The sequence below is a fragment of the Sphaeramia orbicularis genome, chromosome 18, assembly GCF_902148855.1.
Source record: "Sphaeramia orbicularis chromosome 18, fSphaOr1.1, whole genome shotgun sequence".
NCBI classification, from domain to species: domain Eukaryota; kingdom Metazoa; phylum Chordata; class Actinopteri; order Kurtiformes; family Apogonidae; genus Sphaeramia; species Sphaeramia orbicularis.
In genome coordinates, this window is record NC_043974.1 from 15,523,255 (window position 1) to 15,549,242 (window position 25,988).

Genomic DNA, 25,988 nt, shown 5'->3' on the forward strand with positions numbered 1-25,988 from the left:
AATGGGAAAAAAAAAAGATTTAAAAAATTCGTAAAAATTCAAACTTTAACCTACTTTTCCCAAAATCCAAAGACAACCATTCTGGGTTACCAGCAATCTATAAACCCAGTTTGGTATGAATTCACTGAACAGTTTTGCAGCTACAGACATGTGAAATTTTGCCCATTATAAGTAAATGGGAAAAGAAGAGTTAAAATATTCATAAAAAATTGAAACTTCAACCTATTTTCCCCCAAATTTAATGCCATTCATTCTGGGTCACTGGCAATCTATAAACCTAATCTGGTATAAATTCAACAAATAGTTTTGCTGCTAGAGTGTTAAAAAATCAAACAAACAAAGAAACAAACCGAACCAAAAACAATACCCCTTGCCTCCCCTTTGGGGGGCGGGGCAATAATCTCATCACACATTTATATATTACATTAATATATTTATATTATTCATATATCTACTTTTATCTTGTTAAAGTACTTATGATATCAGCATATCAGTTGTCGCTTTATATGAGCCAAGTTTGAAGTTAACTGAAATAAAATTGATGTTTTATAGACGTGTGAAATTTTGCCCATTATAAGTAAATGGGAGAGAAAAAAGAAAAATTCATAAAAAATTTGAACTTTGACCTACTTTTCCCAAAATGTTATCATATTTACTCTGGGTCACTGGCAATCTATAAACCCAATTTGGTATGAATTCAACCAATAGTTTTGCTGCTAGTGTTAACAAACAAACAAACAAACCGAACCAAAAACAGTACCCTTTGCCTCCTCTTTGGGGGGCGGGGTAATAATCTCATCACACTTTTTTTTTTTTTATAATTCACAGAGAATATATCTACTTTATCTTATTAAAATACTTACCTAAGACTGAACTGGTTTCATCAAATTAAAATAATGGTTTCCATAATACTCCAGCAGAGCAGCATTAAGTTCTTTATTCTAACTTCTCTTCATCTTAAATAACTGTGTTGTCATTACTTTTAATAAGCACAAGGTACTTTAATATTAACAATTTTAAGTGTTTTTTTAAGTTTTTTTTTTTTTTTCAAAGATTAAGCTTTCATTCTGATATTTTTTCACTTTTTTCTAATACACCCGTAGCATAAATGCCCAAAAAATTAATTGTATTAAATTTCAGCAGATTTACTTACTAATTAAATACATCAGATAGACATTTAAATGTATGATTTTTTAAGTGATTGTGTTTTATTTCAGTTAAACTTCATGTTGTTGTATGAGGTTCTAGTTGTAGTGTTAGTTTTATGTGAAAGCCTTTATTTACAGAAGGCAAAAAAAAAAAAACAGATTTGCTATTAAAATTTGGTTTATTAGGCGCTCCTTATTGTGCAAAAACACAACAACACTGATGGGAAACAAATGGAGCTGATTTTACTTGTAATGTTATTTTATTTTATTTTGTGCTTTTATCTTTGTAATTTAACGTCATTTTCCTGTTTTGTTTTTTATTTATACACCAGGAAACAGTATTATTTCTTTCACAACTTGTTTTGGTGGTGTTAACTTTTGTTCAGAAGAGTAATCCTGTTGTTCGTCCTTCTTTTCTTCTACCAGTAGATGGCGCCAAAGTCACAACCCACATATGGGACAGTGGTGTTAAATATGAATACTTCTTTAATTCCACTAAACCCAGTCTGATATTCTTACTGGTGCAGCCCATGTGTTGTGGTTCAGTTGGCAGTCGGCTGTAACCGGGGACGCAGTCACACTTCTCTGATGCCTCCCTGTGGGTTCTGCTGTTTGGTGGACACGACACACACCCTCCGCTCTGATTGGCCGGTTTGTAGAACCCCATCCTACAGGCTGGTAAAATAGGAAATGAGATAAATAAATGAAACAAATCCTATAAACAGCACATGAATATGACAGTAATATAAGCAGGTATAAGACTGAGATGTTTTACTAGTAGTGGCATCATCATGGAAAGTAGCCACTGTAACGCCCATTTTTAAGTCCGGGTCCAAAACGCAAGTAGCCAACTATTGACCAATCAGCATCCTACCGATCATCTCAAAGATAGCTGAAAAATGGATTGCCAATCAATTAATTAACCCTTTCATGCACAAATTATGAGAACCTTTGTCAGTATTTTTTTCTCGAGTGTTTTTATTCCTCTTTAGGCATGAAAAAACAATGCAAAGGAATTTTTTTTTAATGAAAATATTTTTCGTGGAGTTACAAAAATGTCCACTCAGCTGGACACCCTGCATTTAATTTTTGAAGCAAAGAAACATGTATTTAAAACCCATCATCAGAAAGTGATATACTGTGTGAAAACTATGAAATAAAAACATTTTTAACGCCACTAATTGCTAAATCGCTAATGTTTTCTCACATTTTATCATACTCTAATATTAGTTATTACTCATTTCATGGAGATAATATCCTCCTGAGACCCAGGAAATGGACAGTTTTAGCTTTTTTACATTAAAAAATTGTCTTGATTGGAAACTGCATAATGCAACAGTTTTTTCACATACATTATTAAAATAATTTTTATTTACTGATTGATTTTTTAAAGGAATGCCCTTTGTAATGCACAGCATTTTTTGAGTAAAACTGTCAAACTTTTGTCCCCTACAGAGGACAAAATGCATTGCTGGGTCTCTGGAGGATATGCAAAAAAAAAATAAAAAATTGTTTCAGAAAACTGTTAATTACAGTCTAATAACAATTAGCAACTAATTTCCACTAAAACATGTTACTGCAGATCAGGTTTATCATGAGCAGCAAAGTTGCAATAATTGTATGAACTGCAGTGTTTGGGAGGATGCATAAGTGTCCACTGTGTTGGCTGATATGGAACTAAAACAACAAAACCCATGAATAAACAATAGAACAGCTGGAGAAGAACTGTCCACTGGAGTGACCACTATGCATGAAAGGGTTAAACATCTTGATAAAGGTTTCACTGTATTACATCCAATGCAATCTGGATTTTGGGCCAACCACTCCACGGAAACGGCAAGCTGCTGACAAGAACCCATGTGTAGGAGCTGTATTTTTAGATCTCAAGAAAGCTTTTGACACTGAAAACCACCAAGTTCTTCTGTCTAAGCTCTCTCACTTCAACTTCTCAGCAGACGCTATGTCTTAGTTTAAGTCATATCTGTCAAACAGAATACAATGTGTATCTATAAATGGTGTTAAATCCACTTACCGCAGCAACAATGTTGGGGTCCCACAGGGCTCAATCTTAGGACCACTACTGTTCTCATTGTATATTAATGACCTCCCTAAAGTTTGCCCTGATTTTAATGTTCAGATGTACCGGATGACGCAGTTTTTTTTATACATGGTAAGGACAGCACATCAATAGCACCCAAGCTCTCAAATGCAGTGACCAAGTTACAACAATGGTTAAATAACACATGTCTCATACTCAATATAAAGAAAACCATTTGTATGATGTTCTCCAAGCGACCAGCCAAGCAGAACAGATCCTATGTATTTCTCGACAGTGAAGCACTGAAGCTAGTACAACATTTTCAGTACCTTGGAGTTGTATTGGACTCCAATTTGTCTTTTAAAAAACAAATTAAGAAGATATCCAACACTGTCAAGCTCAGTTTACAGAACTTCAAACAAATCAAATTAAATTGTGTGTTTGTTATGTTACATTTGCTTTCCTTTGTTTTACTTTTGGTTTGTTCACTCTGTGTTTATTTCTCAAAATGTGGACAAATTGTGATAATAGATGTTTTTGTAGCTAACTTCTGAATAAAAAGATTGACAGCGAAGGGGGTTAGACCTTGATGTTGACTGTTCGAACTGACTGATTGACTCACTGATAGAAAATATAATGACTGTCCATGGCCACTAAAAGGCCATAATGTTGGACGACAGTGAAGAGGAGTTAGAGGCACACTGATGTATGAATAAAAACCCTTTTTTGACCATAAATAAGCCAATGTGCTTTAACTCCAAAGAGCCTTGAACTAAAAACACTTTGTTCTGTCATGTTTGTTCTTATAATTGTCCTTCGTGTCAGCGTCTTCTGATTTTATTTTTAGTCATCGAACTTTATTTCCAAGTAAATTAAACATGAAGCTGAGTAGCATCTATTAGGCAACACAGAAGGAAATCATAAAAAGGAAGAAAATGATGAGAAAGAGGAAATGAAAGTTGCGAATTACTTTGGAAGGTACTTTAGAAAGAAAAGAGAGTCTAAGCACACCCTCTAATCATACCTTGGAAAAGTTCAGCATTGACTCATCATCATGTGCAACAGTAAATGCATATACAGTATGATTTCTAATGTTAGATGGACAAAGAACCCTAGAGTTGTCTTTAAAACCTGATATATGCACATATGCAGTTTGGATGGCTGTAACTCTTCGGCTGTTTGTGGATTAGAAAAATGGACTCACTCACAGCATATTCTCTAACTTTTTACAGTCAAAATTTTTAAAAAAAAAGTTAATTTTAGAACCATTTTAGGCTTAGAGTTTCAAGGGTTAAACAGATGATAAAATACTGCAAATGTCTTGAAGTAAGGTTATATGATGGATGGATGGATGGATGGATGGATGGATGGATGGATGGACGGACAGATGGACGAATTAATGGACGGATGGATGGATGGATGGACAGATGAACGGATGGATGAACGGATGGACGGACGGATGGACGAATTAATGGACGGATGGATGGATGGATGGATGGACAGACGGACGAACGAACGAACAGACAAACGGACGGACGGACGGACGGATGGATGGATGGACAGATGGACGAACGGATGGATGGATGGATGGATGGATGGATGGATGGATGGACGGATGGATGGACAAATTAATGGATGGACGAACTTTATTTCCAAGTAAATTAAACATGAAGCTGAGTAGCATCTATTAGGCAACACAGAAGGAAATCAAAAAAAGGAGGAAAATGATGAGAAAGAGGAAATGAAAGTTGCGAATTACTTTGGAAGGTACTTTGGAAAGAAAAGAGAGTCTAAGCACACCCTCTAACCACACCTTGGAAAAGGTCAGCATTGACTCATCATCAGGTGCAACAGTAAATGCATATACAGTATGATTTCTAATGTTAGATGGACAAAGAACCCTAGAGTTGTCTTTAAAACCTGATATATGCACATATGCAGTTTGGATGGCTGTAACTCTTCGGCTGTTTGTGGATTAGAAAAATGGACTCACTCACAGCATATTCTCTAACTTTTTACAGTCAAAATAAAAAGTGACAAAATACTGCAAATATTGTCTTGAAGTAAGGTTATAGGATGGATGGATGGATGGATGGATGGATGGATGGATGGATGGATGGATGGATGGATGGACGGATGGATGGACAAACGGATGGATGGATGGACAGATGGACAGACGGACAGATGGATGGACGGATGGATGGATGGATGGACGGACGGACGGATGGATGAACAGATGGACGGATGGATGGACAGACGGACGGACAGATGGATGGATGGATGGATGGACGAACGGATGGATGGACGGATGGATGGATGGATGGATGGATGGATGGATGAACAGATGGATGGATGGATGGATGGATGGATGGATGGACGGACGGACGGACGGACGGACGGATGGATGGACGGACGGATGGACGGATGCATGGATGGATGGATGGATGGATGGATGGATGGATGGATGGACGGACGAACGGAAAAATGGACGGATGGATGGATGGATGGACGGATGGACGGATGGACGGATGGAAAGATGGATGGACGAATGGACAGACGGATGGATGGACAGATGGATGGACAAACGGATGCATGGACGGATGGACGGACAGATGGATGGATGAACAGATGGACGGATGGATGGACAGATAGATGGATGGATGGATGGATGGATGGATGAACAGATGGACGGATGGATGGACGGACAGATGGACGGACGAATGGATGGATGGATGGACAGACGGATGGACAGACAGACGGATGGACAGATGGATGGACGGATGGATGGACAAATGGACAAACGGATGGATGGACGCATGGACAAACGGATGGATGGACAGACGGATGGATGGATGGATGGACGGACGGATGGTCAGATGGATGGACGGACGGATGGATGGATGGATGGATGGATGGACGGACGGATGGATGGACGGACGGATGGTCAGATGGATGGATGGACAGATGGATGGATGGATGGACGGATGGATGGACGGATGGATGGATGGACAGATGGATGGATGGACAGATGGATGGAAATCTGTGTAACTTCAGTTACCATACTTTCTACAGCACAAATGAATCTTACATATATTATACATCCTTTATATATTACATATGTTTAAAACCATACATAAATATAATCTTGCATTATTAAAGTGCATTAATATTATCTTATCGTCTATTGAATGTAAATAAACGATACGAGCTCCTCTGTTGTGCATGAAATGAACCTTCTCCCATACCTTGGCAGGTGTGTGTCACTGGTTGATGTCCTGGTTCACACACACACTCCCCCTGTTGCGGACCCCACACCCCCTCCGCACTGCACTCCCGAACAGGAGGGGAAACCTCCACGGCCCCCCTCACGCAGGACCCCGTCACGGGCTCCGACCCGGCCCCGGTCCCCATGAAGGAGGTCAGGTTGGCCACCATGTCCGGACACCTCCTGTAGTACAGTCTGATGGACTTGACCAACACACACCTGCTGGAGTAGGAGAAGCCCAGCTGGAAGCCTGTGTGTGTGACGGCACCCAGGTCCAGAGCCCTGCTGACGTTCAAGTACCTGGACATCTGATTATGAGGGGCCGTGGCTGGAAACAACGTCGGGGTCTGGAGGTCCAACACTTTCCGGGTGTTCCTGAATCTAGTAGTGGGTCTGTCCGAGTCATACAGGTGGACTTGTAGGGGGAGGGGCTGACCGGATGGCTCCTCCTCTTGGCCAAAAGTGACATCCAGCAGTAGATTGTGGGCATCTTTACGCTCCATCCATGGACTTAAGAAGGTCCTTCTTCCACTGCCGGTACAAGCTTGGAAGACCTTCACACTACCTTCTGGACCGAATGGCAAAGGAACCACGTCCCACTGGAAAAGACCCAAAAATACATCAGAAAAAAGCTGCAAGAACATAATAATAATAATAATAATAATAATAATAATAATAATAATAATAATAATAATAATAATAATAATGAGTATGTGTTTGTGTTCCTTTTCTTCAGTGGTTTTGAGAGGAATTGACAGGATTTTCCTAAATAAGACACTCAGAATGTACATCAGTAAGAAATGGAGGATGTTGAACATGAACTGTGAACTGGAACACACTGAACTCTTTGAATTTTGGTCCAGTTGTTTTTGTTTTGGGACTCTTTTTCTAAATCAGTCCAGCTACTTTTTGGCACATGGTTGAACTCCAAAAAGCAGTTAAACGATAAAAACTCAGTAAAAACATAGGGAAAAAATAAAGGAAAATCACCACAGCACTGCAAACGGCAGTAAAAGCAAAAATGACAAGAAAAAAGGTGTAAAAAATGTACATATATATATTATGCATATATTATTATTATTATTTGCTTTTAATCTTTCCATTCCTAAATGCTTCTTTATGTTTTTATTACTATCTATCTATCTATCTATCTATCTATCTATCTATCTATCTATCTATCTATCTATCTATCTATCTATCTATCTATCTATCTATCTATCTATCGTTCTATCGTTCTATCTATCGTTCTATCTATCGTTCTATCGTTCTATCATTCTATCATTCTATCTATCTATCTATCTATCTATCTATCTATCTATTGTTCTATCGTTCTATCTATCGTTCTATCTATCGTTCTATCGTTCTATCTATCGTTCTATCTATCGTTCTATCGTTCTATCGTTCTATCATTCTATCGTTCAATCTATCTATCTATCTATCTATCTATCTATCTATCTATCTATCTATCTATCTATCTATCTATCTATCTATCTATCTATTGTTCTATCGTTCTATCGTTCTATCGTTCTATCTATCATTCTATTGTTCTATCTATCGTTCTATCGTTCTATCTATCGTTCTATCTATCGTTCTATCTATCTATCTATCTATCGTTCTATCTATCGTTCTATCTATCGTTCTATCTATCGTTCTATCTATCTATCTATCTATCTATCTATCTATCTATCTATCTATCTATCTATCTATCTATCTATCTATCTATCTATCTATCTATCTATCTATCTATCGTTCTATCGTTCTATCTATCTATCTATCTATCTATCTATCTATCTATCTATCTATCTATCTATCTATCTATCTATCTATCTATCTATCTATCTATCTATCTATCGTTCTATCTATCGTTCTATCTATCGTTCTATCTATCTATCTATCTATCTATCTATCTATCTATCTATCTATCTATCTATCTATCTATCTATCTATCGTTCTATCGTTCTATCGTTCTATCGTTCTATCTATCTATCTATCTTCTTCAGGTTGCTGGCCACTGCTAAATCCAATAAGTGATGTATTACTTTGGTAATTATCTTAGTTTGTCTGTGTTTGAAATAGGCAGTTCTGTAACTCATTTTACAGTTAAATTTACTTGTAATTGTTCATGATTAAAATATCTTTGCACAATCATCACCAGTTCACCAACACAGAAAACAGTCACTAATCAACACACTTACATTTCTAGGTGGCTCTGACGTCCATCCCTGTATGGCCTGGTTCTTAGAGTGAAAAATCTCCACTAAACAGACGAGAGAAAAGCAAAATGAGACCTGTTATTATCTGAACAGCGGTGAAGTCTGATCCTTAAGAGGTATCCAAATAATTTATTACATTCGGAAATGAGTGGATCATGAATTCAGGCCAAACTTCTAAACATGTTATTTACATTTAATTTAATTTATAACTTTAGTTTTTATGTATTCATGTCCATTCAATATCCATCCTCTTACCCTCTCACCCTGATGGACCCTTCTTCTGGAACAGGGTCAGTCTGGACTCATCAGACCACATGACCCTTTTCCATTGAAACACAGTCTAATCTTTATATTCAGTATGAAACTGAACCTTTTTTTCTGATTAAATAGATTTCCTAAGACCCATCCCTTCCATTCTTACCACATCATGTGTGTTGAAATGCTCTTATTTTCACTGTTAAACTTTTTCGATTATGATCATTTACCTTCTTTTCCCACCACAGTTAATGGATCACCACTAATGCATTGGGCACTTTTTATTTATTGTATCGTGTTGTTTTTGGTTCGATTTGTTTGTTTGTTAACACTCCAGCAGTAAAACTATTGGTTGAATTCATATCAAATTGGGTTTTGCCAGCGACCCAGAATAGATGTCATTATATTTTGGGAAAAGTAGGTCAAAGTTAAATTTTTTAACCCTTTCATGCATAGTGGTCACTCCAGTGGACAGTTATTCTACAGCTGTTCTCTTGTATATTCATGGATTTTGTTGTTTTAGTTTCAAATCAGCCAACACAATACACAATAAACTGCACTTGATAACATTACTGTAACATGACTGTTCTTGATAAACCAAATCTAACATGTTTGAGTGTAAATCAATTCCTTGTTATCGTTATTAGATTTTAATTAACAACAAATTTTTATTTATTTATTTATTTATTTTTTGGCAAATTATCTCCATGAAGTGACTAGTATTGGAGTTCACTACAAAGAAAAAGTTAAGGATATTTCCTTTTTTTTTTTTTTGTCTTTTTTTGATGTGAAATAATGTGAATAACATGAAGAAATATGAACAACGAGAAATGTCTTGAGAAAAGTAAATGCAATTTTATTAATATTATACTTGTTACTAAATGTTTTGTGTATTTGTAATTGTAGTGTAAGTTGTAATATACGTGTGTAAATAATAAACTGATAAACTGATGCAGAATATTGTTAAAACTGCACTTGTTTTTCTTAAAACATTTCAAGTTGCTCTCGTTATTCAGATTTTTAACCCTTGTGTGGTGTTCAGATTTGTGTTATTCAGCCAGTGTTTATGGGTGTGGTGGTCCCGCTGATTTTGTGGGTATTTAATTCAACATAAACAATTTTATGTTAAAAACTAAACAGATGTTTACTTCATCCCAGTTACAAGCAACATAAAAAGCATATATGTTTAATATTTGCCTTTGTTAGATCACACTTATAAATTAAAGTGCTACTCATTTTTAGTTTTTTTTTTTTTTTCTTTAATAAAGTGTAACATAATCAAGATATGTACGGAAGAGGATTAGGGCCACTCGGAAAAAATGTTTTTAATTAAGGTCCAATATTTTTTTTAATTATTATTCTGAATAAAAAAGTCCGAATTCTGACGTTTTTCTCAGAATTCTGACTTTAATCTCAGAACAATAATTTAAAAAAAAAAAAATTTAAAAAGTCAGAATTCTGACATGTTTCTCAGGATTCTGACTTTTTTCTCAGAATAATAATAATGAAAAATATATTGGACCTTAATTAAAAAAAATTTTCCACTGGCCCTAATCCTCTTCCATCAGATATGAGAGGAAAAAATTCATTAAAAAATAATTACTCATCATTTTTCTTTTAATAAAAATTGAAAACAGGTCCCACAGACCCAAACACCATACAAGGGTTAAGGAAATGACGTAGATATAAACATTATCATAATGTAATTTTACTTTTTTCCCTGGTATTATTTTACTGGTCCGGCCCACCTGAGATCATTGGGGTGAATGTGGCGTCTGAACTAAAATGAATTTGACACCCCTGATCTGCATGATCAGTGAATTAAATATAGAAAAACAACTTGATTTACGCTGAAAAAATGCAAAATAAAGAAGATAATATTAGAATAAATGGTGATAAATCACTTATGAAAGGTTAAATATGGAGAACAATTCATTTGGGAAGTGCCACAGATGTAGTACTGGGTCTTTATGGGTGAAACTATTTTTTCTGAGTTAATGTGTTTTCATATTTGCAGCAGATGAACGACTTCTTCAATAATCATGTTCTAACTTTACAGTGAATGCTTCTATCTTGTCCTGCAACACTTCCTGTCAAAGTCATCATAGTCTATAAATGATTTCTTCCACTAAAAACTTGTGAATGAATAAATTTGGATCTATTTTTCCACCCTCACTCACCCTCTTCTGGTTGATTTTCTTGTGTGACACATCCAGCCTCTCGTATCCACATCCACAATAGGATTGAAACAGGCCAAAATACACCGTTCCACATGTTTTCAGCGCTGAAAGTTCGCATCATAATCCACCGCTGTCACATCTGCCATCGGTCAGCTCCTCAGAGGGACAGAAATGGGAAATGACTGACATCCGTGTTTACATTTGCCTATGACTCAGAGGAATGTTGTAATTAAAGCTTCTGAAACCAACCCTCCCATTTTGGAAAATACATCTCAACCCTCTGGACCCTCAGCATTAAGAATACAATGAAAGAAGAAGAGTCGCAGACCACAAAACACCAAACAAAGGCGACTCCTGGTCTTCAAACGTAACCCGGCCTTAAGCAGCGTCTCTGTGCTTTCATTATGTAAACAGACAAATAAATACATAATCCATGGTCAAATAAAGGCTTTGGGGGAATCCATTCTTTCTAAATTGTCTTGTCTACATTCATATTTTTCACCTTGAGACCCAAAACTAAAATTTCAGCATCATATTTATATCATTTTCATGTTGTTTTATTTTTTATGTCGTTTTACTTCTAGGTTTTTACGAAAGAGTGAATGTTACAAAGGGTGAATTAAAGCTCAGAAACACTGGTGTTACATACAGAATCACATCAGCTGAACGGTGCTGTGTCGCAGTTGGTATTATTTAATTGTGATGTTTTACCACAAGAAGATAAGATAAGATAAGATAAGATAAGATAAGATAAGATAAGATAAGATAAGATAAGATAAGATATTCCTTTATTAGTCCAAGATGGGGAAATTTCAGATTTACAGCAGCAAGAGTGGAGCACACACACAGCACATGCTGATGATGATGATGATGATGATGATGATGATGAAGAATAGAATATCTTTTGTTGTCATTGTAACAAGTACAACAAGATTTAAAAGAAGAAGATGATGACGATGATGATAACGAAGAATAGAATAGAATAGAATAGAATAGAATAGAATAGAATAGAATAGAATATCTTTATTGTCATTGTAACAAGTACAACAAGATGATGATGATGATGATGATGATGATGATGATGATGATGATGATGATGATGATGATGATGATGATGATGATGGTGAAAAAGATGAAGAGGTTGATGATGATGATGATGATGAAGATGATGGTGAAAAAAATGAAAAGGATGACGATGATGATGATGATGATGATGATGGTGGTGGAAAAAAATGAAAAGGATGATGATGATGAAGATGAAGATGATGGTGAAAAAGATGATGATGATGATGATGATGATGAAAATGATGATGATGATGATGAAGAAGAATATAATATAATATAATATAATAGAATAGAATAGAATAGAATAGAATAGAATAGAATAGAATAGAATATATTTATTTCCATTGTAACAAGTACAACAAGACGACGATGATGATGATGATAGTAAAAAAGATGAAGAGGATGATGAAGATGATGGTGAAAAAAATGAAAAGGATGAAGATGATGATGATAGTAAAAAAGATGAAGTGGATGATTATGATGAAGATGATGATGGTGAAAAAGATGAAGAGGATGATGATGATGATTTTAAAAAAGATGAAGAGGATGATGAAGATGATGGTGAAAAAAATGAAAAGGATGAAGATGATGATGATGGTAAAAAAAAAATGAAGAGGATGATGATGATGAAAATGATGATGAAGATGATGATGATTGTAAAAAAGATGAAGAGGATGATGATGATGAAGAATAGAATAGAATAGAATAGAATAGAATAGAATAGAATAGAATAGAATAGAATAGAATATATTTATTTCCATTGTAACAAGTACAACAAGACGATGATGATGATGATGATAGTAAAAAAGATGAAGAGGATGATGAAGATGATGGTGAAAAAAATGAAAAGGATGAAGATGATGATGATAGTAAAAAAGATGAAGTGGATGATTATGATGAAGATGATGATGGTGAAAAAGATGAAGAGGATGATGATGATGAAGATGATGATTTTAAAAAAGATGAAGAGGATGATGAAGATGATGGTGAAAAAAATGAAAAGGATGAAGATGATGATGATGGTAAAAAAAAAAAATGAAGAGGATGATGATGATGAAAATGATGATGAAGATGATGATGATTGTAAAAAAGATGAAGAGGATGATGATGATGAAGAATAGAATAGAATAGAATAGAATATCTTTATTTCCATTGTAACAAGTACAACAAGGTGATGATGATGATGATGAAGCAGAAGAATGTGCCTGTGCCGTTGAACCACTCATATCCATCCATCTTCACACCCTGCTCTCCTAACCCTCTCACACATCTGTCATCTCAGGCTGCTTTGCTCAAACTGAGGGTCTGGACAAAAATGGGTCATGAAGACTGTTTTTCTTGAGGTCATGGTTTGTCAGAGCGAAGTACAGAACAATAATATGATATTTGTTTTGTGAATTAGAAGAAGAGTGTTCTGGAGGAGTGGATAAATGTTGACCAAAGTGAAAAGTAAGACCAGCAGGATAAAACAAGAGGGAAAAAAAAGGAAAAGTTGTAACAAGATGGAAATTACAGAAGACTCCAGATGGAGAGAATGTGAAAGAGAGGGACAGAAAAAGTCAGAGATGTAAAAGTGGAAGTGTCAGTATAAATGTCAACATAAGACCAAATGAGACTTAAACATAAAATACATGTTTTTTGAGTCTCAAGATGAAAGAGTTTGAATAAATTTTCCAAAAAAAAGTTCTATAAACTCATTTGAATGAACAGGGTGAACATAAAAACCACTTAGAGAAATCCCTATGATATGAAAGACAAATGGGAATTGGAATCAAATACTGTTATAGAAGATGAATTGTGGGACAAATTATGTAATATTACTCATAAAGGCATCAGTAGTCAGCAGTGGAGGGAATTTGATTGGAAACTCAAGACCAGATTTTTTTCCTACTTCTTTGGTTATGTCTTATTTTGGCAGGAATCCATCTACGCTAGAGAAATTGTGGTAAAACAGGTGACCATACCTAAACTTATGACAGTTTTAGAAAATTATGGGAAAATGTCAGGTTACAAACTGAATATTTTAAAAACGCAAATACTGGGTATAAATTATACTCCAAGTAAAACCATCAGGCATAAATATAAATTAAAGTGGGATACAAAAATAATAAAATACTTGGGGATACTAATCACTCAAAACTTGTATAGACTGTATGAGATAAATTACAAGGCAATAAATAATAGAATACAGAAAAATATAATAAATTGGTCAACATTAACACTAGATTTGAGTTCAAGGATAGAGGTGGTGAAAATGAACCTATTGCCTAGACTACTCTATCTCTTTTTATCACTTCCGGTCCGAATCCCTGACTCTCAGTTTGTGACGTGGGACAAATTAGTATCTAGATTTATTTGGGATGGGACAAAACCAAGGGTAAAACTTAAAACACTTCAGTTGGGAAAATTAGAAGGAGGTCTAGCTTTACCTAATCTGAAACAGTATTACTACGCAGCCCAAATGAGGTATATTGTAAATTGGTGTTCCCCTGAGTATCAAGCCAAATGGAAACATATAGATTTAAATTTAGACATTTCACAACCTCAGGCTTGTTTAGGGGGTAAAGAACACACAGAATATAAGGGAGATAATGACATCATAAAAGAACAATTGAGAATATGGAATGTGATTATTAAGAAATATAATTTGGAAAATGATAGTAAGCTCCTGGTATGGCCTTCCCAGTCAGATAAATTCATCCCTGCTAAATCTGATAATAGATTTCTGAGGTGGAGAGAAAAGGGAATAACAGCCATTTGTACACTCATTGAGGGGAAAACTTTTAAATCATTTGATAAAATAAAAAAACAATATAATTTGGAGGATAAGGATCAGTATGGATATTTACAGGTAAAACATTTTTTTGACAGAGAGATTAAAAGTAACTTATCAGAGGGCAGTGAACTGATTAAGGTCTTTACAGGAGCTTACAAACACACACCCACTAAGACTGTGTCTAAATTATATCAGGGTCTACAAAAATGTAACGGCGTGAATTCATATTATGTTAAATCAAAATGGGAATCTGAATTGAATATTACTCTGTCTGAAAGTGAGGGGCATTCTATGTGCAAAACACAGCTAACATCCACCAGCTCTAAAGGTTGGCGAGAATTTGGCTGGAAAAACCTCATTCGCTTGTTTATTACACCAAATATTAAAAGCAAACAACTGGGAAAACAGCAGCAATGTTGGAGAGGATGTGGACACATGAATGCCAATCACTCGCATATCTTCTGGACATGTGTAAAAATGCAAATGTTTTGGAACCATGTTTTTCAGACAATGGAGAATATTTTAAATTATAAAATTCCAATGGACCCCCAGACTATCTACCTTGGTCTAATACCTGATGACATAATTAAAAGAGAAGACATTTACTTATTTAAAATTTTAATTCTTGCCTGTAAAAAGGTAGTCACAAGGAACTGGTTAAAAAGTGACCCTCTACGACTACAACAATGGCTGGACATTATAGAGGAAATATACTCCATGGAAAAACTAACATTTCTACTGAGGATTAAGATGGGAACTTTTAAGCGAAGATGGGAGAAATGGATCATATTCAAGGACAGAAATTCTTGATATCAGATTGAGTATGGAAATACTGTCAAATGTATAAGGAACAACATCCCCCTGGTTTTATTGTGTGGGTCCCCCCCCCCCCCCCCCCCTTTTTTTTTTTTTTCTTTTTTTTTTTTCTTCTTTCCTTTTTTTTTGTTATTAAGCATTGTTATGCACTGTAAAAGTGTTTCAAAACATTAAAATAAAGAGTATTAAAAAAAAAAAAAAAAAACAGGTGACCATACACACGTATTTTGGGACTGTCCGAGCGTGTTTATATACTGGAAAAATATCAAAGAAGAAATTGAAAGAATTGTAAAAAAAAAAAAAAAAGAGAAGTCCCTTCAAATATTTTGATCTATTTACTTGGAGTCATACCGGTCAATGATTTTAATGCAAAACAGAGATATATTTTACATATTTTACTATTGATTGCTAAAAAAAATAGTAATAGAATGGAATAGAATGGAAACAAAGACTGAAACAAGTGCACACTATGAAAGAATGACCGCACCATTACAAATGAAAATGGATCTTTTTAAGCGGAGATGGCACATGGTCGAAGACTATTTGTATAAGTAAACTTTTTGGGTTGTTGACGAGAATTGCTCTTATAAGCCCTGACATGAGGTGTTTTGTATTTGTATTTATATAGATGTGTGCATATGTAAACAAGTATATGAATATTTCGATATTTGGCAGTGTATCTATAGATGTAGTATAATATTTGTAACAGTAATAATACTATGTGGTGTAATTAATTTTTTTTATTTATGTCTTGTCTCAGATGTTTTGTTCTGTTTTATATTGTGCAAAAATCTAAATAAAAAGTTAAAAAAAAAAAAAAACACACAGAGGCGAATCTGGATACAGTCAGGTTTAAGTTTTATCATTAGGAAAATTCAAAAACACCAACTCTAGTTTTTTTACTTTTCTTTTCATGATCTCCTCTACAGTCCATCACATTCTTTGCATTTTGTTTTTATTTCCCAGTACAAGAGTCTGTTCAGTGTTGACTAACTTTGCCTCACTTCCTTTTTCTACAGGTTCTTTTTTAAGCGATGCTGACATTAAGGATTTTTTAGAATTGTCAGCACAAACTTTTTGCAGCCCCCTCCAATCATGTGTAACTAATTACAAATAAAGGCCGGCCCATCTGTAAAGCTATCAATATGATCCAATTAATATATAGAATTCTTTGCTAAATTACTTTGTATCTTTTATTATGGATTCAATAATAGCACAAAACCTAAAATACCCCTGGAATATCCGCTTTCATTTCTCTATCTTCAGTTGGAATGTGGTCATTACAGCGGTAAAAGGAGCAGTCACATTACTTTGCACAATTTGGCTTCATTCCAATGGAAAAAACTTGTCATTGTTTTGCTGCGTCGACTATATTTACGTCTGTTTCTGTATTTCAATGACCTGCTTAATCCAGCAGCTACGACCACAATTATTTACAAAGATGGGTCCATTTATCAGAACAATACTGACCCATGTCTGATACGGACCAACGGACACAAAGGAGGAAAAACAGGACCACTGGCCCTGGAGCTTACCTGCACTTCCTATGTCTTATAACGGGGAAATTTTTCAAAGTGGCACCAAATCCAGAATCAGAGCCGGATCCAAATAATTTCACAAACTTTTGTTGACATCATCATAAAGAAGCTGTATACCAAGTTTGAAGTCAATCGGAATTGTCGTTTCGGAGAAGAAGATTGAAATTTTTGTAACGGACGACAGACGACGACAGACAACAACAGACGACGACAGACGACGACAGAAAGCGATAGACGACAGACAAGAGACGACGACAGACAACAGACGACGACAGACGACGACAGACAATGACAGACAACAGACGAGGACAGATGACGACAAATGACGACAGATGACAGACTATGACAGACGACAACAAACAATGACAGACGACGACAAACGATGACGACAGACGGCGACAGACGACACACGACAACACACGATGACAGACAACGATAGATGACAGACAACAGATGATGACAGACAACAGACGACGACAGACAACAACAGATGACAACAAACGACGACAGATGACAAGACAACGACAGACGACGACAGACAACAGACGACGACAGACGACGACAGATGACACACGACGACAGACGACACATAATAATAATAATAATAATAATAATACATTTTATTTATAAGCGCCTTTCAAGACACCCAAGGACACTGCACCACAAGATAAAACAAACAATCCATAAAATACAAAGAAATAAACAGATTAAAACAAATAATTACTATATGTAGAAATGAAGTAGTAGAATGGAGATTAGAGTTTATGGGGGGTAGGCTATTCTGAACAGGTCAGTTTTGAGTCTGGATTTGAATGTGGGGAGAGGGTCACAGTTACGGATGGATGGTGGGAGGGAGTTCCAGAGCTGAGGAGCAGAGTGGCTGAAGGCTCGGCCTCCCATGGTGCTGAGATGGACAGGGGGCACGGTGGGGTGGACAGAGGAGGAGGACCTGAGGGAACGGACTGGAGTGGTGACATGGAGGAGGTCAGACAGGTCGTGAGGGGCGAGATTGTGAATGGATTTAAATGTGTACAGTAGGAGTTTGAATTCAGTTCTCTGTTTGATTGGGAGCCAGTGTAGTTCCTGGAGGATAGGGGTGATGTGGTGGTAGGAGGGGGTTTTGGTGATAATGCGGGCGGCAGAGTTGTGGACCAGTTGGAGCTTATGGACACATGACGACAAACGACAGACAACAGACGACGACAGATGACGACAGACAATGACAGGCGATAACAGACGACGACAGACGACGATGCCGGAGGCCACATGATGACAATAGCTTACAGCCTATCGGCCGGTAAGCTAAAAACAGGTGATAGTTAATGGTTTATTTTGTGTTTGAACCCTCAGAGAACGACAACACTTTTAGCAGCACATGACCCATATTATTTTACTTTTCATAACCTTTCATATCATTCATCATCAGGGATCAAACATCTGATTACGGAAAACCGCAAGTTTCATCTGGTTCATATAAAGTCATAAGTATGCATTAGCATTGTCAGAGAATGAATGAATTTAGCAGAATTTATTATTTTTTTATGTTTAAAAAAATTTACTATTTTTACAGAGTATCTCATAGAACCTTCAGAAAGTTTTTTTTTTTAATTTTAAAAAAGTTGAATTATAGAATGTAAATTGTCAGAACATTGCAAACCTACAATTACAAAGTTGTTTCAGGTTTTCAGGTCATGGTTTGTGCAATAGACTACAAAAATATACTCTTACAGTAAATGATCTCATTTTCTCTCATTAGCCTAATTTAATGTATCCCTAAAACATCGCGTTCACATTTCAACTGTCTTCTAACAACTTTTACATTTCACACTACAATTTTTTTGAATCATTGAAATACATAAACACATATGGCACATAAATAAATCCATTTTAGAGGGATATAGATGTGGAATTTGTTGCATTTCAGATGACGTAAGCTAGCTAATTCTTACTGTATTTAGTCTTCATACTGACACAGGTTAGCTAACTGCTAGCTTCACATTTATCAGACAAGCAAACATTAAACACCTCATTTATAGAAAAAAAAAAAAACTGCACAGGGTATGTTGCCAAGGCATTCACATCTTTTATATTTTTCAAACTTTACAAATAGTGCAAATGTAACGCAAAAACAACACATAAAAACTGTAACTCCTTTAGACAGACTACTTCCTTTGTCACACGTGATGGTCAAAGATGCTGTAACAACAACAGTATGGCAACAAAACGACTGCACTGTTACACATGGAAAAGTAAAAGAACATCTGCCAGGCCCAAAAATGTCACCGTCTGTTATAGAATCTCTTTACGTTGAAGTGAAAGCGTAACTTTTCCGTGCAAAGACAAAGAGGCAGTATCTTTTATGGAGGCCTTTAGCTCTAATGTTAATAACATGCTTTTATCATGCAACACTCACGTTTACCTTTATTTTCATGTTGTACAGTTAAGCTTTTCCTCCACAACTTCCTTTACTTTAATAAACAAAAACAGCTGAAATGATCATTTTTATTAAACATGTCCAAATAGCTTTTTTTTTTGGCAAGAAGCGGTCATATTCCTATGTCATGTAAAACTCTCTGTATACTTTACTCTAATAACATCTTCCTTAAGTCAAATAAAAGTCGAACTTTTGACTTAAATATGGAACCACTATTTCTGTTTAAACATTACAAAAAAAAAGAAGACGTAGCTGTCTCTATTGTTGACACAACTTAAATAAATAATATAAAGGCTGAATAATTGGTTATGGCTTTTACTAATGCATCCCATTTGAACTTTGAAGAATTGAACAGTCAAGACGGTGTAAACATTTTTTTAGGTTAGGTTAGTTTTAATATTTTAACTAAAAAAAAATGTCGTCACGGTCAGGGTTGAGTTTCAATGAAATCGCTGGGCTGCTGAGTCGCAGGGAGACCTTTAACCCTTTCATGCATAGTGGTCACTCCAGTGGACAGTTACTCTACAGCTTTACTCTTGTATATTCATGGGTTTTGTTGTTTTAGTTCCATATCAACCAACACAGTGGACACTTAAGCATCATTTTATAAACTGCAATTCATACCATTATTGTAACTTTGCTGTTCTTGGTTGGTTCTTGAGTGGAAATCATTTGTTAATATTTATTTTTTGCATATTATCTCCATGAAGTGAGTAATAACTAGTATTAGAATATGTTAAAATGTGAGAAAACATCAGATTAGCTGCATTAAACATGGTTTCATTTCACTGTTTTCATATCACTTTATGATATTGGGTTTTAAATACATGTTTCTTTGCTTCAAGAATAAAATTCATGGTGTAGCTGAGTAACTCCATGAAAAACAGGTTGATTTAAAAAAAAAACCTCAATCACATTGTTTTTTTTTTCATGCCTGAAGAGGAATAAAAACACTCAGGAAAAAAAATCTTGATTAAGGTTCTCATAATTTATGCATGAAAGGGTTAAAGGTATAAAATACAACAAATGTGGCGTCATTCACCACACACTGATATGGTTGTCCAACGTGCCAGTCATGTTCGTCACTAGTTGTCGGTTGACTGGTCATGTAACTTAATCTTCTTCCCTGTATTAAACACAGCAAAAATTGGAGAGTTGAAATTTCAGGGTTAAACATTTGAGAGTCATTTTTCCCTCTCAAAGTGTAGTTTTAACTCACTGTGATTAAAATGTCACTCAGAGTTGGGGTTAATGAAAAGAGTTAGCCAAGCCTGTGGAAATTAACTCAGGAGAAGTGTTGTTTTGCGTCTTTCCAGTGTTAATTTGCCTGGCCCCTGTATTTTAAACCAGGTGAACCTTTGCAATTTCTATCAGACTGTCACTGTCAGAGAGAAAAAGGAGGAAAAATAAATCTTCTAAAAGAAAAAAAATGCATCAGCTTTCTTTGAATCATCCTGTTCACATTGAATTTGAAGTCATTTTTAATGGATTCACTTTTTTATGATTAAAATTAACACTACTTTCAGAGTGAAAATTAAGTAAAATGAGTGTTGTTGTTACTTTCATGGTGTTAATTTAACTCTGTTTGAGTTAAAGGAGAAACTCTGACAGTGTAAATAATAAATCTATATGGGTTCATTTAACCCAGGTCGGTGAGATTATGAAGGGCGGCTGTGGCTCATTTGGTAGAGCGGGTTGGCCAATGACCAAAGGGTTGGCAGTTTGAATCCTGGCTTCGACTATCCGTGTGTTGAAGCGTCCTTGGGCAAGACACTGATGTCACTGTATGAGTGTGTGTGAATTTGAGGGATTGTAAAGCACTTTGGGCACCATGAAGATGTAGAAAATGCACTATATAAGTTCAGTCCATTTACCATTTATGAACTCTGGTGAGTGTTGGGAGTTAAATCAGTCTGGGTTAAGTTAACTCAGGTTTCTGAGTTAAAAAGGCAACTCTGGCATTGTGTTAAATAATTAACTCCAATGAAAATGTTAATTTAACTCTGTAAAGTGTGGACCTATATAAACTCTGAAAAAGAGTTAAAATCAACTCTGTGAGAGCTGATTCAACTCTCTAATTTTTGCTGTGAACAACTCCATCACCATTATAATTTATAAAGATGAACAAACCAACTGGAGTCACCATCAAAACTTGTGAGCACATATGGTGACATCAGTAGATCTTTACGTGGACAAAATGCTTCGGGACACTCAGTAGTTTCCACTAACTGCCATTCTGCAACGACACAGCATAAACTATGAGCATGGGATACCTGTATGTACGGCACAACTGGGTGTAGAACATCAGTGAAAGGTTTTTAAGATGCATTAGTTATCATCTATACACATTAACACTTGAATTTTGTATAGCAACAAGGCACTGATCATATAATACTATTAAAGTAGACCCGAATTCACTCTTCACTACTGTTAAAATCAATGCCCTTAATGTGTTCAAGGCCTCTGAGGCAAAATGTGTAAAGTAACACATTCTGTTCTAAGGCAACTCTGGTGACTAAATACTACAAATAAAAAAATAAAAAAAAACTTTTTTTTTTTTTTAAAAGAATGGGACTCCAGTGTAAAAATGCACAGGATTGTCATACTTTGTCTCCATCTAGTGGTGACATTTATAATGACAATGAAGAAGAAGGTGAGGAAGCTTCTGTAAATACACAGGGTGTATTAAAAAAAATATATACATTTTGAAAAATTGCCCCCAGTTCTACATTTGATAATTTTTGGAATTTTCTTTTATGGACGTCAGTAGGTAGGGGATTGGTGGATATTTGTCCACATTTGCAGACCCAGGTTTTCATGCATAAGTGAGCAGGGGCAATCCAAGTTAAAACAGGTTTGTGAGAAGTAGCGGTGGGATTTAAATCCAATCAAAGCTCATGGGAGGAGACAATGGGCGTCCATCTTGTTTTCCACTAAATTTCCAGGTTACAGCATTAACACTTTGGCCACCATGTCAATTTCATTTCTTTACCAATGGCAGCTGTTCCAACCTTTCAATGTTAATTCAACTTGTTTAGGCCTGAAAATGTCACTGAGGACAGGACAAGTGTTGAGCCGCATTATGTAATAAATTCCCATTATGTAGTAAAAGTTCAAAATGTAATAACAATGTCACGTCATCTTGTAATAAAGCCGCATTATGTAATAAACTGACGCATTTTGTAATAAACTACCTCAACGCATTATGTAGTAAATTTTTTCGCATTATGGAGTAAGTTATTACAATTTGAGAAATTTATTACAAAATGCACTTGACACATTTTTATTTTCAGGAAAATGTAATGTGCTAAATTAATCTTTAAACTGTGTGGTTAAAGTTCTGATTACATTACCTGTAGCTCCTGTGACTAATTTCTTCTAAATTGCTCTGAAATTATATTAATTTGGATTGTTATTACATAATGAACCATGTTATTACTTTTTTTTTTTTTTATAAAAATGTGTCAAGTGCATTTTGTAATAAATTTCTCAAATTATAATAACTTACTAAATAATGAGAAAAAATTTACTATATAATGCGTTGACATAGCTTATTATAAAATGTGTCAGTTTATTACATAATGTGGCTTTATTACAAGATGACGTGACATTCTTATTACATTTTGAACTTTTATTACATAATGGGAATTTATTACATAATGCGGCTCAACAACAAGTTAGGGTTAGGGTAAAGAATTGAAATGCTCACTGCTCACTCATGCATGAAAACCTGGGTCTGTAAATTTGGACAAATATCCACCAATCCCCTACCTACCGACGTCCATAAAAGAAATTTTTTTTAAAAATTGTCAAATGCGGAACTGGGGGTAATTTTTCAAAATGTATCGGCTTTTTTTGATACACCCTGTATATACACTACAAACAAAAAGTTAAGGATATTTCTTTTTTTTTTTTTTGTCATTTTTGCCATTTGTAAATAAAACTATGTTTGATCATTAAAAAAATGTGTTTCAATTCACACACAAAAAAGTAAAAAGCGCTGTGCAAGAATCTCAACTAAAAAAAACAGCCCAAAAATTACAAATATCCTTAACTTTTTGTTTGTAGTGTATAAACAGCAAATTATACAGGCTGAGCCTTAAAGGATTGGATTTACATTTGCCATGGCATGTCTGGATAAAACACAACATGAACATTCATGTTTATTTTTGCAGCACCAGGCTTCATCTGTAACATCTGTTAAACTGACACAAAAAAACACAAAAAAACAAAAACATTTGGAACTTCGTGTTTCTTTGAGCAGGGACGTGTACGGTTTCGTACTCTGATGGTGTTTCCTCTGCTTCCTTTGGTTTTGGGGGTCATTTCTTTCATTTGTAGGGGTTGGTCATGTTTAAAGTCATTGCTGAACATAATATTTCCAGTCTCAAACACACTTAGAAACTCACTTAACATTCACTATCTGTCCTGTAAAAACCACTGCACACAAACTGCAAACGCTCCGGCTTCTCGTTCAGGCACCAATGGCTCCGCTGCACAGACTCTGCATTATATTCCTATAATATAGTACAATAATATTAACGCTGGACACCCTCAGTAACAACACAGTATTTTGGCTTTGTTAGAAACTACACTGCCCACTTAAACAAGCTTGATCTTTGGTACAAACATGGAGCCTAGTGCAACATTTAAGACATTTAACCACAGCAGACATTTCTGAGCCTCCCTCTGGTTTCTGATTCTCACACCAGTTCGTTACGTTTCTACTCTCCTGGATTCTACTGCGTCGCCTCTTTTACGTGGCGTCTTACTACATCAGTCAACATGGCGGCAGGTCGGGACTCGCTTTCTTTCGCATGGACGACCCAGTGTTTCTCAGCTCGCAGGCGCTACGATCACTGCATCACACACTTCTCCTTCTGCTGTTTGGCGTACTTTCTCTTCCGCTGCTCCAGGCCACGTGCCAGACGTTCATCCTCCTCCACAGCTCTGATCACCAGCAGAGAAAGGGTTAAATAAGGATCTTTTAATTTGCAAATGAACATCCACAGTGAATGCACACTGGCATGACGTTTAATAGTAAACACAGTAAACTAAAAAATAGGACCAAAGGTCCTGTATCTCGGCGTCATGTTCTATCATGAATCAGTACAATTTTCCAATTTTTATGGTAAAAGATGGCACTATATCTTTTGTTTCTTTTTATGAGCTTCAAGTACTAGTTAATACCTTTAAAATGGTGTATTACTAATGTCTCTATCTTAAATACTTTTTGAATTACAGTGTAAAATGTAGTCGGGCACTCCCTACATAATCGCATGACTGGACCCATAAACAAATCATCGCATTTGTGATTTAATGGAAAAACCGACATCACGCACTTCCGTTTTTTCAACATTTAGTAAATATCGGTAAAGTTTTGCACAGATGTCCAATGGAAAAGCGACTTATGTTAGAGTCGTGTGGTTTGGATGCAGGAGATCAATCTCCCAACAGAGGTGGGTGGAACTTTCACTGAAGGAGGACTCAACTAATTAAATGAAAGTCCAGATATGACTTCCTATCAGTGAAAAAAGTGGAGATGTGGGATTAACTGGAGGAGCATCTTCTTCCTATAAATCAGTGTTTCTCAAAATGTGGGGCGGGCCCCCCCAGGGGGGCGCAAAGGCTTGCCGGGGGGGCATGGGATCATTCCTAGGTGTTTATTTTTTCTTCAGGTTAGAACATGTAGCAGGTGGAACTAATGTTTTAGCGTTGGAGCACCCTGGACTCATTTTAGGGACGTACAACAAACAAATCCACTGCCATGGTGATCTGTCACTGAACTAGACCAAGAGTTTAGGTTTGGAGAATGGGCAAGGATTGGACTGGGAAAAAAATGTGCAATGTTTCTGTTTTTGCACATTTTGTACAGTTTGCACTTTGATGTTCTGAGATGTGCAACGTAAACGGGCTCATTACAGCCACTGATATTGTTAGAATGTTCATCTTTGTTACCAAAATTTTTTTGTTGTTCTATAAAAAATATTTACCTTATTATCATAGTTGTAAGATAATTACACATTTCCTATTTTTTTTTGGAAAAATATTGTCTCAGGGAGCAGTCTTGTTGAGTTCATTTGTATTGTTCAATCAAAAATCTAAGTTATTTTTAATTTGCACAACAAATTATTCAAGGAAAAGCAAAAAGTATTCTTACAATATTGATGTTTCTTTCAGTAAAAGTAATATTTGCTCGACAGGTACAATGTTGTTGGGGTTGAGGGGGGCTTTGAGATTTTTCATGCTCCAAAGGGGGG

At 35.8% G+C, this 25,988-nt stretch overlaps 2 protein-coding genes across 3 annotated transcripts in view; both read right to left on the bottom strand.

The window, feature by feature from the left end:
• Nucleotides 1-11,568, bottom strand: part of LOC115438282 (tyrosine-protein kinase receptor TYRO3) — a 31,210-nt gene extending 19,642 nt beyond the window's left edge. Inside the window, exons 1-4 of the mRNA XM_030161779.1 lie at nt 11,100-11,568; nt 8,647-8,708; nt 6,432-7,050; nt 1,668-1,823 (exon numbers count right to left, since the gene is read on the bottom strand). Of these exons, the coding sequence (XP_030017639.1) occupies nt 1,668-1,823; nt 6,432-7,050; nt 8,647-8,708; nt 11,100-11,220 (958 nt within the window). The 5' untranslated portion in view covers nt 11,221-11,568. The remainder of the gene's footprint in view (nt 1-1,667; nt 1,824-6,431; nt 7,051-8,646; nt 8,709-11,099) is intronic.
• Nucleotides 11,569-23,684: 12,116 nt separating this feature from the next.
• ehbp1l1a (EH domain binding protein 1-like 1a) overlaps nt 23,685-25,988 on the bottom strand; it is a 73,356-nt gene continuing 71,052 nt past the window's right edge. For both annotated transcript variants that reach the window (XM_030161777.1, XM_030161776.1), the window contains one exon: nt 23,685-24,678. In XM_030161777.1, coding sequence (XP_030017637.1) covers nt 24,585-24,678 — 94 coding nt within the window. In that variant the 3' untranslated portion in view covers nt 23,685-24,584. The remainder of the gene's footprint in view (nt 24,679-25,988) is intronic.